The 16,129-nt window shown below is 34.8% G+C and overlaps 1 protein-coding gene across 1 annotated transcript in view; it reads left to right on the plus strand.

The window, feature by feature from the left end:
- LOC150097837 (irregular chiasm C-roughest protein-like) overlaps positions 1–16,129 on the plus strand; it is a 199,721-nt gene that overhangs the window by 114,262 nt on the left and 69,330 nt on the right. The window contains exon 2 of the mRNA XM_090406368.1: positions 1,170–1,478. Coding sequence (XP_090262494.1) covers positions 1,170–1,478 — 309 coding nt within the window. The remainder of the gene's footprint in view (positions 1–1,169; positions 1,479–16,129) is intronic.

A 16,129-nucleotide genomic window follows, 5' to 3' on the forward strand; every position in this document is an offset into this window, starting at 1 on the left:
AAATTCCCCCTCTCCCTTAAGAGCTGATATCTAGAATCATGTTGCATAGTTCTCCACTCCTTCAAATCATCGAATGATGCAAACTGGATGTTTACTAAGCAAGGATTTATAAACAGTCACAAAATTCTAGGTACTGAACAATGTGTGTGATTGTGTTTCGAAGGGGTTAGTTTATCTCACGTCATATACCAAAAGTGAGGATGGTCCAACAGTTAATAAGTAATTTTCGTTCTTTCTGATTTAACAATGAAAAATAATTAAATCCATTTGTCGGCCTTTTGAGCAGTGTTAGCAACGTGTGTCCTCTCAACAGGCTACTGGCTCGGATTGGATCCACTGCTGTGCGTTGGATGCTGGTGAATGTCCTTAGGTGTGAAGTGAACTACATCGCTCGTTGCGAGATCACCACCTCCTTAATGTGGCGTGAAAAAATTCCATGTTTAGTCCCTAGAACAAAGCTTCAAGTTTATTTAATTCTTATCTCACTCGCAACATTAATACAAATGCGCTGCAAGCTAACAATATTTCGTGGGTGGGATTAATATTAAAAAAAAGTCCTTCTGAGAAAATTAAAATTCTTCGAGGACAAAAAATTTTAATTACGTTCTTTTCAACGTAAATGTTTAAAACCAAAGAAGTAACAAAAGTTATTGAAATAAGTAAAACGATGCAAAGAATTACGAATTAAAATTTTATTAGCATAGGTAGCCAGGTATCTATAAATGAGCATAAGAAGCCCAAAGTAAGAATTCAGCAAATCTTAGTTTGCTGTAAGTAGCTCTGCAAGGAGAATGGAGAATCAACTGTCATTAAACAAATCAATTAAACTCGTAACAAGTATAATGCTGATTGAAAACGCTGTCAACGTTTGCTACGAATCGATTTATTTCTTCAATTTCTTTCGATGCTTTATTTTTAATTTTTATTCTGTATTTAATTTTCAGCATACCAAAAACAGCAGACACCGCGAGGTGAAACACTCGCGTACATAACCATTAATAACATAATGTTAATTATTTGTAAAAATCTAATTACTTGATCCTATTTGAAACTAAAGTATCAGAAAAAAAAAACAAAAAAAAAAAAACAGGAATACCTGCCCAATACATGCCATAGAAATAAATTAATTCAGAAGCAATTAATGCTAATTCCCAATTAATTTTCTACAGGTGTTCCAGCCCTGCAGGATTTCGACACCAAACCTAACGACGCTGAAGTGAACCCTGGAGAGACGACGACCCTTACATGCAAAATTAGGAACAGGAAAGGCGAATGTGCGTGGCTGAAGGATGGTGTCGTAGTTGGCAAGATTCCAAACAAATATATCTTCCACCGTGAACCTTCTGACGGAGATTGCAGTATTACAATAACCAATACGCGTTTGGAGGACGACGACGGTTTGTGGCAATGTCAAGTGACACAAGCCTCTCTACAGGAACCGACGCTGACGTCACCGGAAGTCAGGATTACCGTTAGAGGTAAACACATTCCCGATATTTAAAAGTGCCAAAGTAGTACAAAAATATTTTTTTATTATGTGATTTTCATTTCTATTGATAATAGTAGCGATGCGTGTGTAACATTGGTGGGTAAATAAATAACTGCAAACATCTGTAAGTTGGGGTTGTTACATACAGATTGTTTTGATGATATGCGTGAGACGTCTGTAAAAACAGTTGTATTTTCCCCTCTAAATTTAAATGTTATTTTTGAGGTTTTCTGTATTCCTAATTGCTATTGCTTAATTGTTTTATTCGAAACACAATCTGGAAGTTGACACTATTTGTCGAAGGTAAATTATTAAAAAAAAAAAAAAAAAAATTAAAGCGCCGCTAAACAAATGAAATGGTGAGCGCTGATAGCATTCTCCTTAACTGTTAATTATTTGCGATTAAGAGACTGTTAAATAGCGCGGCGATTTGAAAAAAAAAAAACATTTTGGTAATAAAATAAATACTAATTAGAATGCACATAATTCAGTTACATTTGTACTGTGTTGTTAAAGAACCTTTCATAGTAGGGTACAGTAAAAATATATATTTAGGAAGAGGAAGGCTAATAATTAGAGCGCGTGCCTAAATATTTTATATTGAGAAGCGGTTCCATGATGGAAAAAAATGAAACTTACCTTGTTTTAGAACATGATAGCGAAGATGCGGGAGCAGTGATAAGGATATAAATTACTAGAAACTTTAGTGGGAAAACAATAGGAAGAAAAGAGAAGCAGAGATGTGCTGAGGAAGGAGGGGATTACTAGATCTAAGCTGAAATCATTAGAGTTGCTCTCCGTAAAGCTATCATACAGTTTAAATGAGAGTCGGGTCTCTATGAGGAAATACGTTCCCATTTAAGGAAACGGATTTTGGTAATCCTCGAACTGAAGCATCCTAAAAGCCAAATCCATTATTATTTTATAGTGCCTTTTGTTCCTTCATCAAAGGAGAGAGGAAGAAAAAGAAACCGGATATAATATTTAAGACAAGCGTTTTTGTTCTTCACGGAATTTCTGCAGTGGTTTTCAAGAGTTGAACTCGAGAGTTAATTTTTTGTGGGCTTTTCTTTCAGTATTTCCTCTGAATACTGAAAATATCCTTTTGCCTTTAAAATGTGCATTTAAAATATTGAAATAACAATTGTTTTGCACAGGTAAATAAAGACATGTTATTACTCTAATTACAGTATTTAATATGTATACTTAGAATTAACTGTAATTTCTTTTATTATTCTATCAATTTATTAACATCTCTCTAAGCATATTTTCCTCAATCTTAAAATACTGTTCTCAAACTGGTGCAGTAATAGGCTACCCTCCTTTATAAATAAATAAACAAAAAAACAAAAAAACCCTGAATAGCATATGCTCGATTAACCTTTGTTCAAAGGTTAATGTTGTCAAAGAACCTTCAAGAATTGCGACTTAAAAATAATCCTTCAAGTGTTATCCCCTGGAAGGACGTTGGCAACCATGTCACGGAATTCTTTCTTTTGCTGCTCTGGAACATTTATGGTAATTCAAGCCAGTCCAGTCCTTAATGTCTTCAAACCACCTGTCCTGGGTCTACTCTCCCTCTTTTCCCGTCTAGTTTTCCATCTAATATTAATTTCTGAATGCCTTCTTGTCTAAAAAGTAATCCACACTACATATAAAAGAGCAATTCTACTCCTTCCTTATTTCCTCTTTTTTGTTCATTTTTTGTGTGCATTTTTATCCGAATTTTTATAATACTCTTTAGCTGTACTGATCATTTCCGTATTTTCTTCTGACTTCTTCAGGCAACTAACATTCTGTTTTCAGTTATTTCCACAAAATGGTTTCACAACAGAACTAGCATGCACAATTCTATTTTCTTTTAAAACTCTGCAACCCAGCAGCACCATTCCTTCATTAAAAACTGTACTACTTATAGAAGTAAACTTATTTGTCCTCTCTTCTTTGGGTTTAAAATATTTTAAGAAGTCCAGTGTAATTAACTTTGTGGTTTTCAGTCCATGCGATTGAGATTACAGAATATCTTTTGTAATAAAAGGACAATATTGAGAAATTTGATAAAATAAAAAAGTCGCATAAAATGCTCAACGAATTCTGTTTAATTTTTAGATCTCGTTATCCGTTCAAAGACCAACCTGTTTCTCCAAATGAAAAACGAATTCATTACGCACTGGATATAGACATGCTATTCAATCACTTTAGTAATGGGCAGCATTAATTTCAATTCAGTTTGGAACTGAGCGTCAACATATTGTAGTTCTTGAACCACTTTTGGGAGCTGCAGTTTATTATTCTTGTGCCACTGTAAAATTGCGTTACGAACCCATCTTCAAATGATGGGAGTCATTAGCATGGTTATCTCTTATCAGCTTTAAAAAATATGAAACTCGCATTTAAAGCAGAGATTCATATAAACAAAGTCCTTGTTTCTGAACGACACTATTATAACACCGAGTTCTTTCCATTCTTACTAATCACTTGCATTAGTTTGCTTGTTTACGGGTATGTCGCTCAGTTCCATTAATGATATTCAAATAATGGCGTGCACAGAGAGGACTCTACACTTCTATTTCTTCTCCTAACATTTCTCAAGTGTTTCTTTTAATTGCATGTCGTTCTTTAAGAAATGAAGAAAGCTACTACTTATGAAATTCAATCTGTGCTGAGTTTCACTGTTGTATTAGGATATATCTTACGCCGTAATACATTCCGTAGTCTGTAATTTTACCGACACTTTTCAATATCGCAGTAGTGCGGCTAATGGTATGCAGTCCCATGTGGCCCAATTATTTCTTGACTTCGCCAGTTTCCTACTCTCATTTCATTCAGATACCAGGTGTTTAGAACAGATAACTTCTAAAAGAATCCTTAGGGGATTATTACGGCGTGCTATTCAAATATGTTTTGATAAGAGTAGACGGGTTCTATCTTGTGTTGAGAATTCTGTCTAGAATCCCCAACAACTCTATTATTTCTCACTCAGTTCGAGAACCATGTGAATAGACCTAAAATTCCATTCAAGTTGTTGCACACTGTTTATAAACTTTCTGCAGTTTGAATTATTTAAAACAGACATTTCATGTTCTCCGCTCAACAGATTCTTAAATTGTTGCTGAAACGGAATCTCTTTATGTAGTGGAATTAAAGCGCTGTTTCCTTTTTCAAATGTAAAGTAAAACTTCTCACGCTGAAAGCGACCTACACAAACTAAACACGCGTGTTATTGCATTAAACGTGTATTTTATTCTTTGAAATCATCTTTAGCTCTCTCATTCGCAATCGTTTTATAGTGTGTGTCTGAAGCAGTCCCTCCGTTGTGATAACTCTTTCAGAGAAATTATCTATTCAGAATTAGCAAATGTGCTTTTTCGACACAAGCAAACGTGGAACTGGAATTTCCATAGTAGAACCTTCTGGTGAAGTCAAAAATATGACTGGTTTATTTCAGTGAAACAGTGAAGCGTTTCAAACGCCATGAGAAATGGCTCAGTAGATTAAGCAGAAGATGAGAAATCCATTGATTGCAACGCCTTGTGTCCAGTTTTTACAGTAATACTAAATCCTATGGGAGCCAAGAGTCATTCATAATTCTGACAATTAGGTCTTTTACTCGAACTGTCTTATTAAACTGCGTAAAAGCCAGTAAGCAGTTTAGTAAGGTAGTTTTCCAAATGCTAATAAGATAAATAACTATTGAAACTGGATGCACGCTTTTGCGATGCAAATGATATGAAATTAATTAAATTACTACTACCTGATTTTTTTGGGGGAAGGGGAATTATTCATTAATCAGTATTTCTTCATTTAGACCATGCATTTATTATTATAACACCTCTCATTATAGCGGGTTCGATATACTGTATATAATATGAAAATAAAGAAAGAGCAATATTCAATTTTTTTGTCACAAACATCCCCGTTGTTACTATTACAATTAACTGGAATAATCCCTTACCTATTTATTGCTGTTTTTTTAATATGGTTGGAGAAAACAATACTTGATACAAAAGTATCATATGAGTCGTATAATGAGATACGCAATACATTGATTTTTTGTTTCTATCAAAAAAGGGGGTTTGGTGATCTATCATGCAAATCGCATTCTTGGGTATCGGTAAGAAAATATTACGTACTTCAGGACTGCTTTACATGGTGCACTCCAAACAAAAGTGCTTCATTATAATCAATCAATCTAAACTTTCCAACCTTTGATTTCCAAATTGGTGGCCGTTATGATTTATAATCCAATTCAGAGCGTGTGCTTAGGATCTAAATGGCTTTGAAAAATTGTCTGCGCATGTCCGTCTGACAGTCTCTCCCTTGTGTTTTCTAAATGGTGAGGTTGGAATGTATAGATCTCATTTGTGGTACGTGCGATTGTAAAATGATAAATAAATTACGTTTAAAGCCGTGTTGCTTTAATTAAATTCTGTAATATGAATACAGCATCACGGAAACAAAACACAAAATAATAATAATAAAGCTAAAAGTAATAAGCAAATAAAAAACATTTGTTTAGTCCAAACTGTGCATTAAAAAGAACTCCTGAACTGTAGAGGGAACAGTTGAGTAATATCAGCTACGCAGTCTAGTTGTAAGAACGGTGTGATATAAGAACTGTGAAATTGTTATGGGAAAATTGCACATTAAATTAAGCAGTATATTTTATGGCAGAATACTACATGTTCTCAAGTACAATTTACATTTTGATCTCCTTTATTGACCCCTGAGATTAAGGATTAGATAAACAGAAAACCGTAATGTGTGTGTTTGGGAGAGACTTTGTTGTATTCGTTTATCATATTATGTCATTGTCCACAAAAAGTGTGAATGCTAAAAATAGCAGACACGAAAAGACTCAATTAGGGTAGCAACCCATTCAACTCTGGGACACAAATTCCTCCCAAAAGAATTTTTTTCTCTCTCTCCGACTCAGCCAATGACTAATTCACATGACATATCATTTACTCCCGTGATTATTTATGAAAATCGTGTCAAAATGGTGCGTACCCTAGATCGAAACCAAGACCTATTGGTTACATAGGGAAGCGCTATCCACTTCGCGAAACAGGCCAGCAGAAAGCTGAGTTACAGGTATTTTCAGTTGAAGGTGGGATAGCTGGCCTTATATCGAGGCAAAGGAGTTGCCCCTCCCATATCCAGATCAAACCAATCAGGAAAATAAATGCAATTTACACACAAAAAATATAAGCATATGACTAATTACCTTATTCTCAAATCATGGTTACGAAAGCCAAGACTATTTAGCAGTTCGGTCTTCAAGGGCTTATAAGTACCGTGGATTATTAGTAATCTGATTAGTTTGGTTCAGTGGAAATCCATATGACATGGACAGTTGAACCACAATGAGAAGCCTACTTAACAACTGTCAGTACACTATTTTGAAGATTTATTATAAAATTCATTCAGATATTTGTTTTACAAGGATAATGCTGACAGTTGTTTCTGAGATTTTTGGAGCAAATAACCGTATATAATTATCATACTTATTAGAAATATAAGGGACGATATCTGAAAGTTCTGTAAGAAAGAAAACTATTTTGGTGATGGCAAATGTATTGAATGAAAACTTAAATTATGTTTATCGGAAAACGATCTTGGAACGATAGGCTTTGGGAATACCTAAAAAACCCTTTTGATTTGAAATATTTCATGCCACTGTGAGGCTATCTCTTCAGCATAGATGGACATTTAAGATTTTATTAGAAATTGCACCACTGGATGAAATGTTGCAGCCACGAAAATACCCGCACAACAGTTTCTTTACTTTCAAGGCTTGCTTAAAGGAATCAAATGCGTTCTCTGTAAATGGGTGCTTGTCTCGGATTGGATTTGATTCTAGCGGAAGAAAGTCCGATGTGATCGTTGGTATATCTAAAGTGCTCATAAAGAAGTTACGCAAGAGGTCTCTTGTTGTTGATTTTAAATCAAATAAAACGCCATTGGCTTGGCCACAGTAATGGACCCTTTTTGTCTTGAGAGCACTCGGATTCTCGCATCGCGGCAAGAGGATTAAATAATAGGGAAACCTGCTACACGTTGTAAAGAACATTTCTTGTCTTCTTTCAGATTAGTTTAAAATAAAGATTGCAGGAAGCACTAAGGCCAAAGTCTCTCATAAATCTAGATGGCATGCCTAGCCTAGCCAATGGCTGAAGTTAAACTCCTCTTCTTTTTTTTTTTTTTTTTTTCCTTTTTACTTGGAGGTCGTTTATCAAAGATCTATATTTGGTATGAGAGCAAAACTTGCCTTATGTAAATACTTATATATTTTTTCAGCATTGAGGAAATATTCCCGTGTTTACCGAGCACATTTAATGTCATACAGGTCCAAGTAATAACTTGGAAGCGTAATATGATAGTTTGCTCAATATGATTTTACACTTTGATTCTGCTACTCTTTGTTAAAAAAAATCTACTTTTTTAATCTTAGTATATAGACGTTTTTTCATTCCTCGTTCTTCGGTTTATTTTTTACAAGCAGATAAATCTTAAGGAGAGTTTATTCCCTCTTTCCTCTCATATCTGCTAATACAATGTCGTCTAGATCATAAATTATTCTTCTCTATCTTTCACATTTTTATCTTTCTTCATGGCCAAGATACGTTTGTCTCATATCCTTAGTTGCTTCGGCCGTAAATCTAAATCCACCAATATAACCAAGCTCGGCTAATTCCCTCTGTTGTGTGAGTTAAATTTGTAATATAACTGTTTTCAGAGAAATGGGGAAGTAGTGGTTAATTTCAAATATTTCTGGGATTTATCCACAACAAGAGCTTTTCAAGGTGATTAAAGTAATCTCCCCTGTTGATGCCAGAATTGTCTTCTCGACATTATTTGAAAGGAGCACAAACATCCTTCAAAACAGTGTCAGGAATTTTCTTTTGAATTAAAGATACTAGATCGGCTGAGAGAGAAAAATAGAAGCTCATTGTCATATTGGAGAAACCAATCGCTTCTTTCTGCATCCGGCAATGTTTTCACTCGATCCACTAAGTCAGGTGTAATCCAAACAATGCTTGCCTGTCTTCTGTATGCAATTCACATAAGCAATACTTAGCTAACCCCCATTAATCACGGTGTGTACTATGAAATTTTAGTTTAAATGATGTCTTCATTACCGCATTCGCGCTTTATCAGTTCTCAAGTTCTTGAGAATTCGTCTCATTTCATGCAGACCTCGTTGTTGGTAACTCAACACGAACGCAACTAATCAAAAACGACCCACTTAAATGGTTCACTGAAGCGTTCTACAACGGTCAGTGACAACTTGCTAGATTCGTACAGACTCCCCCCATCACTATTCGCCACATGTCATCCGCCGTCAGTTTCCAGACCATATGAATAGTTCTTCTCTGTTACTTTAGGTTAGGGCGAACTTACAGGTAGAGAGGTTGTGAAAGCGCCAACATCTTGCGTACTGGAAGATGACAGAGTAGCATTCCCAGATCATTTAATCCTCAACTCACCTGTTGTAATAAATGATATAAGTTACCAATAAAAATGAGATTATCGTAAGAATTAAAATATTTGCATAAATTAATGAGTTGTTTTATTGGCAAAATAGTGTTAGTGATAGATGACTTCAGTTCAGATGTAGAACTAAACCATGAAATGTTTCAGCACTGGGTCTCTGACAACGTTATGATTAAAACGAATCAGAAGAGCTGTAGGGATATTGCTTGCTATTCCTCAGATTTTAATAAAATAAATGTCTACCGTTGGAAGCTTCATTAGTTGAATATTTCTTTCATTATGAGACTAAATTGATTTATATAATAAGCATTTTTATTCTGCACTGGTCCTATTCAATCCACTAGTATAGATGCATGAGACTTTCCTTAAATTCAACATCAATAATACTTAATGAGGCATATTTTCGTAACTGATGGAGTAGAATTTCATCATCTCCATTTAAGCTCTCATTCCTTTCTCATTAATTCAATAACGTATGCAGTAACTCAAGTATAAAATGCTGTTCACCATGAAAAATCAAACACTCGTGTGCAAACGCTAGTAAATATTTTTAAGTCCTCCGAATTTTCAGACTGTGACATTTCAAAACAATAATGTAGTGATGAATTTCCGCTACATTCATCACTGCATTATTGAAGTATGTGACACAACATTCTAACGATCTAAGAGTAGCCACACTATTTTAAGACTTTAGATAAAGGTCGTGTTTGGAATTAGTTGAAGCAACTAATTAGAGCTACGAGGCCAATGCATTAGAGCTGTTGATTGGGAGAAAGTAGAAGGTGAAGTCCTTGTAGCCATTATTGACTCGTATTTGTTATAATAAATTTAAGATGACACATTTTTAAACTACAGTTTATTTACTGTGTTTCAAATTTTGTCGTTTTATATTGTAATGGCTGGAAATTTTAATGAATTAATTTTTCATTTCTGACGTTTTTATGATGCTGAATCCTATTTGCCTTCATTTTCCAACCATCAATATATGATACTATTCTTGTCTTTTGAAGCATGCAGTATCAAGTAGATTTTAGGTCGCACTGACTGAATTTTTTGCACGTGTATGTTCAACAGAGATACATTTACAAATAAAGATATATTAAAAACTCTCTCGAGTGACTTTCACTATGTGTGTTACTCGGCCACTCAATTAGTCCAAATCATACTTTAGCACTAAATGTAAAATATGATGATACAATGATTAGTGGAAAAGTCACAAGAGCAAATTTTAGGTGCTAGAAAAATTTTTATTGCAAACAATTTCATATATAGAAATTATAAACAGAACTCTAATTTTCAACAGACATTGTCGACAATGGCTAGGATCTACTATATTTATAACTTTTTGAGGAACAACCTCGGTATCTGTTATACCTTCAAGGGTACAGGCAATAACTAGTTAAAACGTACCCATAGGAATAGGTCAGACGACAAATGCGCTTGCAGGTTTTTATTTTATTTTATTTTATAACATTATGAACAGACCGAACATAATACGCCCCAAGAACCCGTGGATGTGCTAAATCTATATTCTTTTTATTTCCTTCACTGTGTCAAGTAAAGAAATCAATTCCTTATACAAACAAAGTATTCCGCTCAGCTAGAGTTGATATCATTACACACAAATCCTTAAACGGCAAACACAAGTTTTCCATTATGAACCTTCTGTTCCTAGCGTAATGTATAGAAGAAACTAGAGATAGATCCAAATTTTCGTTCGGAAGAGTGACAATAAATGAAATATCGAGATTGAAGAAAATGTCTTAATTTTATTTTTTCAGATTTACTTTTCTTTATTACAGGCTTCAAAATACTCTAACGTTTTACAAATAAAATTTCAGATCTTTGTGTTATAACTGAAAGCATGCGATAAAAAAAAAAAGATTGGGTATAATGTAAACATTCAACCAAACAATTAAGATTATGTTTGTGAACTTCATGTATTTAGGACAGATGACCAGTTTATCATGATGAAAAACCGAAATTTCTTTGAGAAAACCCTATTACCTCAACAGAGGTTAATAGGGTTTACACAAGGTTATCTCATATTCATTTGAAAACGCCTTGTATAAAGGCGAAAAAAAGTAAATGTTCGGTAGGGCAGTACTGCACATTTTGAGATAATGTCGTACACTAGTGTGGTGTTATCCACCCTATACTCGCCATTAATTCCTCATGCTTATATTAAAAGAAAATTAACATTATATACTCGAGATACTGAAAGGATAGTCAGTGGTAGAGAACCAACCATCATTCAATGTCCGTCGATATTTTTTGCGTCCCCCATGAAAGGAAGTGGGGGACGAAAGAAAATTTGGAAAATTCAGATTGAAAAGATAATAAAAGTTATGCGTTTAAAAATTGTGCATCACTATCCTGTAAGTAGATATATTAAGTTTTGTTAAATCTCGAAGAATTAACTAATTTTTAAGAAAAAAAAACATGGATTTTAAGAGAATTGGTTAAATTTTCTCATCACAGCCAGACCAAGAAATACTGACCAGACTGTAAAAGTGACAGCTTATTTGGATCATTGGTTATGCAGCGTTTTCAAAATACGCCCCACGTTATTACCAATAAAATCTCGTGCACATGGTTTCATATGAATTGATTACAACCTTATTAACTGTATCACCAAAAATGATGAGTAGAAAAAAAAAATAGTCGTATTTATTAGACTTGCAGAATATTCTCCTTAGAGTTGATGTTTTCTGTATTAATTTAATGAAGTGCTTTCATGTAGAATATATTCTGCCTCACACTCTGGAATCCGATCTGAAAAAATAGCTAATCAAATCCGAAGTGCATGCTACAAGACGCATGTCGGATCCAAAGAGTCCTCAATCGAGTGTTCAGTGCGAAAGCAATAATAAGTGTTGGGTAAGCAAAAAACTTAAGACAGATTGCGACAGCTGGAATACATTTTAACACGCAACGCAAAGAAGCTAAAACTCGAGACTTAAAACATTTTGAATTAAATGGTGAGAAGCTCCAAAAAGTCGTTTCTGTTTTGACATCCGTCTGATCCCTTTTTTCATTCAAAATCACGTGGGCAATGTCTTTTACGATATCTTATGGAACATTTCAGTAATAACTGGGAAATATCACTTCAGACTTAGACTTGTTTGTTTACCGAGTTGATTTTAATCTGATGAGTGGTAAACTCTTTCGTGGCGCATCGTTAAAACATCAAGATATTTTCTATACATTTGAATTTTACTTAATTCAAAGACTGAATACTCAAAGTAGTTTTTCGATTGTCTATTCTATCCTTTTGAAGTTGATAACTTATTAACACTAGAATTTATCGAGTATGAACGCTAATACGATGCAGATATGTTTCAAGAACTTCAATTAACTATTTTTAAAATTGAATTGTTAATGTAATCATTGGAAATAGAGAAGGAAGCGAGTTTGAGTAGGAGATTGTTGAAGTCTCAAGGAAGATGACTTTACTATTTGGACAGCATTGGAATATATATCCACCATATTTAAAAACAGGCTGCAAAATATCCTGACGTTAGTGATGTGATAATACCGATTGCTAGTGCTCATTTAGAAGTGACAGAACATCATACGTTGTGAGAGAAAGTAAACTCTAGCAGTATATTAACGCTTCATTCACAGGTTAAGGAAAGTTGCCAGCTTCCTCCATGAGGTTGTGTACAATTCCACAGGATAAGAACCGTCCTTGGCTTCCGAGTTCCGTCAACCTCCACGCACTTCACTTCATATTTATCAAGAGAATTGTTTGCATTTCACCACTCGCAAGAAACACTCCATAACTGCGAGAGCACAATGTTGGACGTATTAGGTAGAACCTGTCAGGAGCATAAATGCAAGCTGATAATTGGCGTGTTACGAGGGGTGCCCGTATGGAATATTTGTAGCCTACAACACTTGGAATGAAAAGTGAATGTGGAACAGCGTCCGGTTATTTTCTTATGAAGAAAAGAAGATTTACGGTGAAACATTTTGAAACAAGTCGCTTCTTTACGGAACAACCCTCTTACAAAATATACTACAAGGGTGTGTATCTGAAGCAAAATGCATATCTTAAAGTCCATTCTGCGTATTTCTTCTTATTTCTCATAACAACGTTCTTTTCTGTAATTAAAAAATTGTTCCACGGACAAATTTTTTTTAAAAAAATCTGATTTATTTTTTATGTAAATACCACCAACAAAAAGTCGTAAACCTGTTAATAATTCATTAGTAAACTGAGCGGCTAAGGGTTAAATAATGATCTGGAAACTCCGCTCTAGAGACCAAACGTAGAACTCATTTCAAGCGAATTCAGACCTCGAAATAAGCGGGTTTTCTGGTCTCACACCAGGCGGGAAATTCATTTTTCACTTTCAGGCATTCGCAAACATGTCAGTTGTAAAATTCGAATCCCCATCCCGATGATTGGAGAGCTTGTACTCTCGACTAACACGTCTTGAAAACAGTAGAGAAATGTTTAATATACAAATTGAACTTTTTTTTTTATAAAATTTCATAATTTTGGATACACTCGTAGCATGTGCTTTTCTGTTTAATAAACCAAGTATAAAACTGGATTTCATTCCCGAGTTTTGGGAATGAAATTGCACAGTTAGTAGAATTATTGGCTTCACTAGCCCCAGCAGTATTGCTTTGGCCGAAATACCAACCAAACTGGGTGATAAAAACTCATACGACGTAGGGACAGGAAAAGACAAACTACGTGACGATTTGTTGAAACTATAGGTGATAATAGAATGTAGTTCACCTTCTGCTCATTTCTTTTTTAATTCAACAATGGGTTAACAGGTTTTGATCTGTGCTTTTAGGATTGATTTTCGTGAGGGTTATCAGTTTGACTGCATAAAACAGCCTTCGAACATATTTTTACCTTTTGGTTTACTTCAGGACGCAGCAACGATTTGGGTGATTCATGGAATTCATTCCTGTCCTAGACGGACTATGGTGGTTTCCTGATGGAAAGATGAAAATAATGCTAATTTTAAAGAAAATATCCACCCTTAAGGCTTCAAAATTTTATGTTCATGAGAGTAAATCGTTTTGCAACACTAACATCATCATCGACTTTTTTAAAATTACCTGACGACCTCCAAAGTTCTGTCTTACCTTCTTAACGTATGAGACCGGTCCAAATTTTGGCTAATGTTTGTTTCGATCAGTTGTGGTGATTAAACTATTTCTAGATGGAACTAAAATGCATTTCACGCACGACTATTCCTCAGCATTAGTGATTACAAGCACAAAACTGGTTAAATAAAAGACATCTTCCTTCATTTTGTACCGCTGCGTAACATTTGTTTTTCCACCCCAGTTACAGAAAGGAATAATGAGGTTTAAGCGGAAGCTGCAGGTTTATCGGATTTTAGAAAATTTCCAGCGAAGGCGATAAAACGGAGGTGGGAAATGAATGTTAATTGCGCCACCTGGCGGATGTGCATGCAGACAATTCGGCCAGCGAAATTCTGAAAAATAAACACAACTAATCATGCAATGATAAACAGTGCATGAAGCAAAGATGAATTAGAGCGAGTTTAGAACGGTAGTTTGAGGGAATTAAAACTGCTGCTTGAAACTTCCTATGACCTTACATGCAACTGCTTAATAATTTTAGTTGGTGTTCTTAAAAATAAAACAAATAATTTTAAAGATTTAAGATCTGAGATGATATTGTATCGAAACACCTTTAAGGTGTTTCGATAGAGTATTGAGATTTGCTTCTCAATTTTAAGCACGCAATAAGAGAATCATCAATTCAGTCATTTCTGGTTACGCAGAACGACAAATATTCTGGAATAATATAAACGAGTGTGTGTGTATTCTCACACAAACATACATATAAGTTACACTATATTGCAAAAAATATGCAAATACTCCCATTATTCTCAAATATTGTGTTCCATTGAAAACGCGGCACTGCAAGTATAAAATGATTTAGATGTTAAATGCAGTCATTCCAAGATTCAGATTCTAGATTTAAGTGTTTTTTGTATGTTTTGATTTATATTTCACGTGCTTCTTATGTTTCGATATAATTCAGTTCAAAGTTACTAAACAGCATCAACCTCAGCTATTTTCCTTGTATTTGAAAGAAAAAAAAAGCTAAATATATGTACCAGTTATCTGAAAATTCAGAATAACTTCTCTACTCCCCTTTTACGGAAGGAGAAATCTTCCACATCACTCTCCCTCCTTGTTTCTCCCGAAAAGCACGTGGGTTTTCTCAGCCAATGAGATAAGGACGTTCATAGTTATTGGTGACAGTGTCAGATTTCCATAGGACATGACAGAAATAGCAGTTTTATTACATGTATCGTGTTACGGAAACCACTCCATCTTATCTGCATGGTGGATATGATTAACTGCTCTATTATCGCATTAATTAAGGTTTTAGGGAAGCCATGTTCGCCAAGACTTGCTGGGAGGTTATGATATGAATCTATAAATCGCTCTTCAAATCAGAGAAGTATGTTTGGATATGTTAGCTGTCTTCAGAACGCTATTTACCATGTATCGTCCCATTTCTTGTAGTGTGGAGACGAGTTTCCTGATGTTGAATTGTTGTAGTGCCCAAACAAATGACTACCGAACATGTTATTGATATTCTGAATAATTCTGTGTTGTCTACACATTTAAGGAAATGGAAACTATAGTTGAACAACACAACGATACAATACATGCACTTTGTCATACTAAAGACCCGTGTAGATATGTTTTCCGGAAATGAGAGTGCAAAGATTACATTAGCAAGCACTGAGTGTGATCCAGACTCCTTATATGGACCGATGTTTTGGCAAGAGAGAAAGTTATCTGAGAGCAGTCGGTCCATCTTCGCTACTTCATTTTTGATTGAAGATCTACCCAGAAGATTTTATCGTATCTGTCTTCGCATACGTAGATTCTGGATCTAAATGGTATTTAGATCCAGAATCTTTCCGATCTCAGGAATGTCTTGTATAAGTCCTCAATATTATCTTCTTTTATTTGGATAAAATTAGTGTTCGATCTCGTGCAAGTCACTATTTCAAATAGTGGCATCCCTTCCTGAACTGCTGTTGATACTCAGCACTAACCATTTGCTCTAAATTGTACGGTGGAAGTGCTGGCAGGATTGTTTTCTAATTTTGTTGAAATCGACTT

Source organism: Typopeltis vanoorti, chromosome 16 (genome assembly GCF_054136105.1).
Source record: "Typopeltis vanoorti isolate ZY-2024b chromosome 16, IOZ_Tvanoo_1.0, whole genome shotgun sequence".
In the NCBI taxonomy this organism is placed as follows: domain Eukaryota; kingdom Metazoa; phylum Arthropoda; class Arachnida; order Uropygi; family Thelyphonidae; genus Typopeltis; species Typopeltis vanoorti.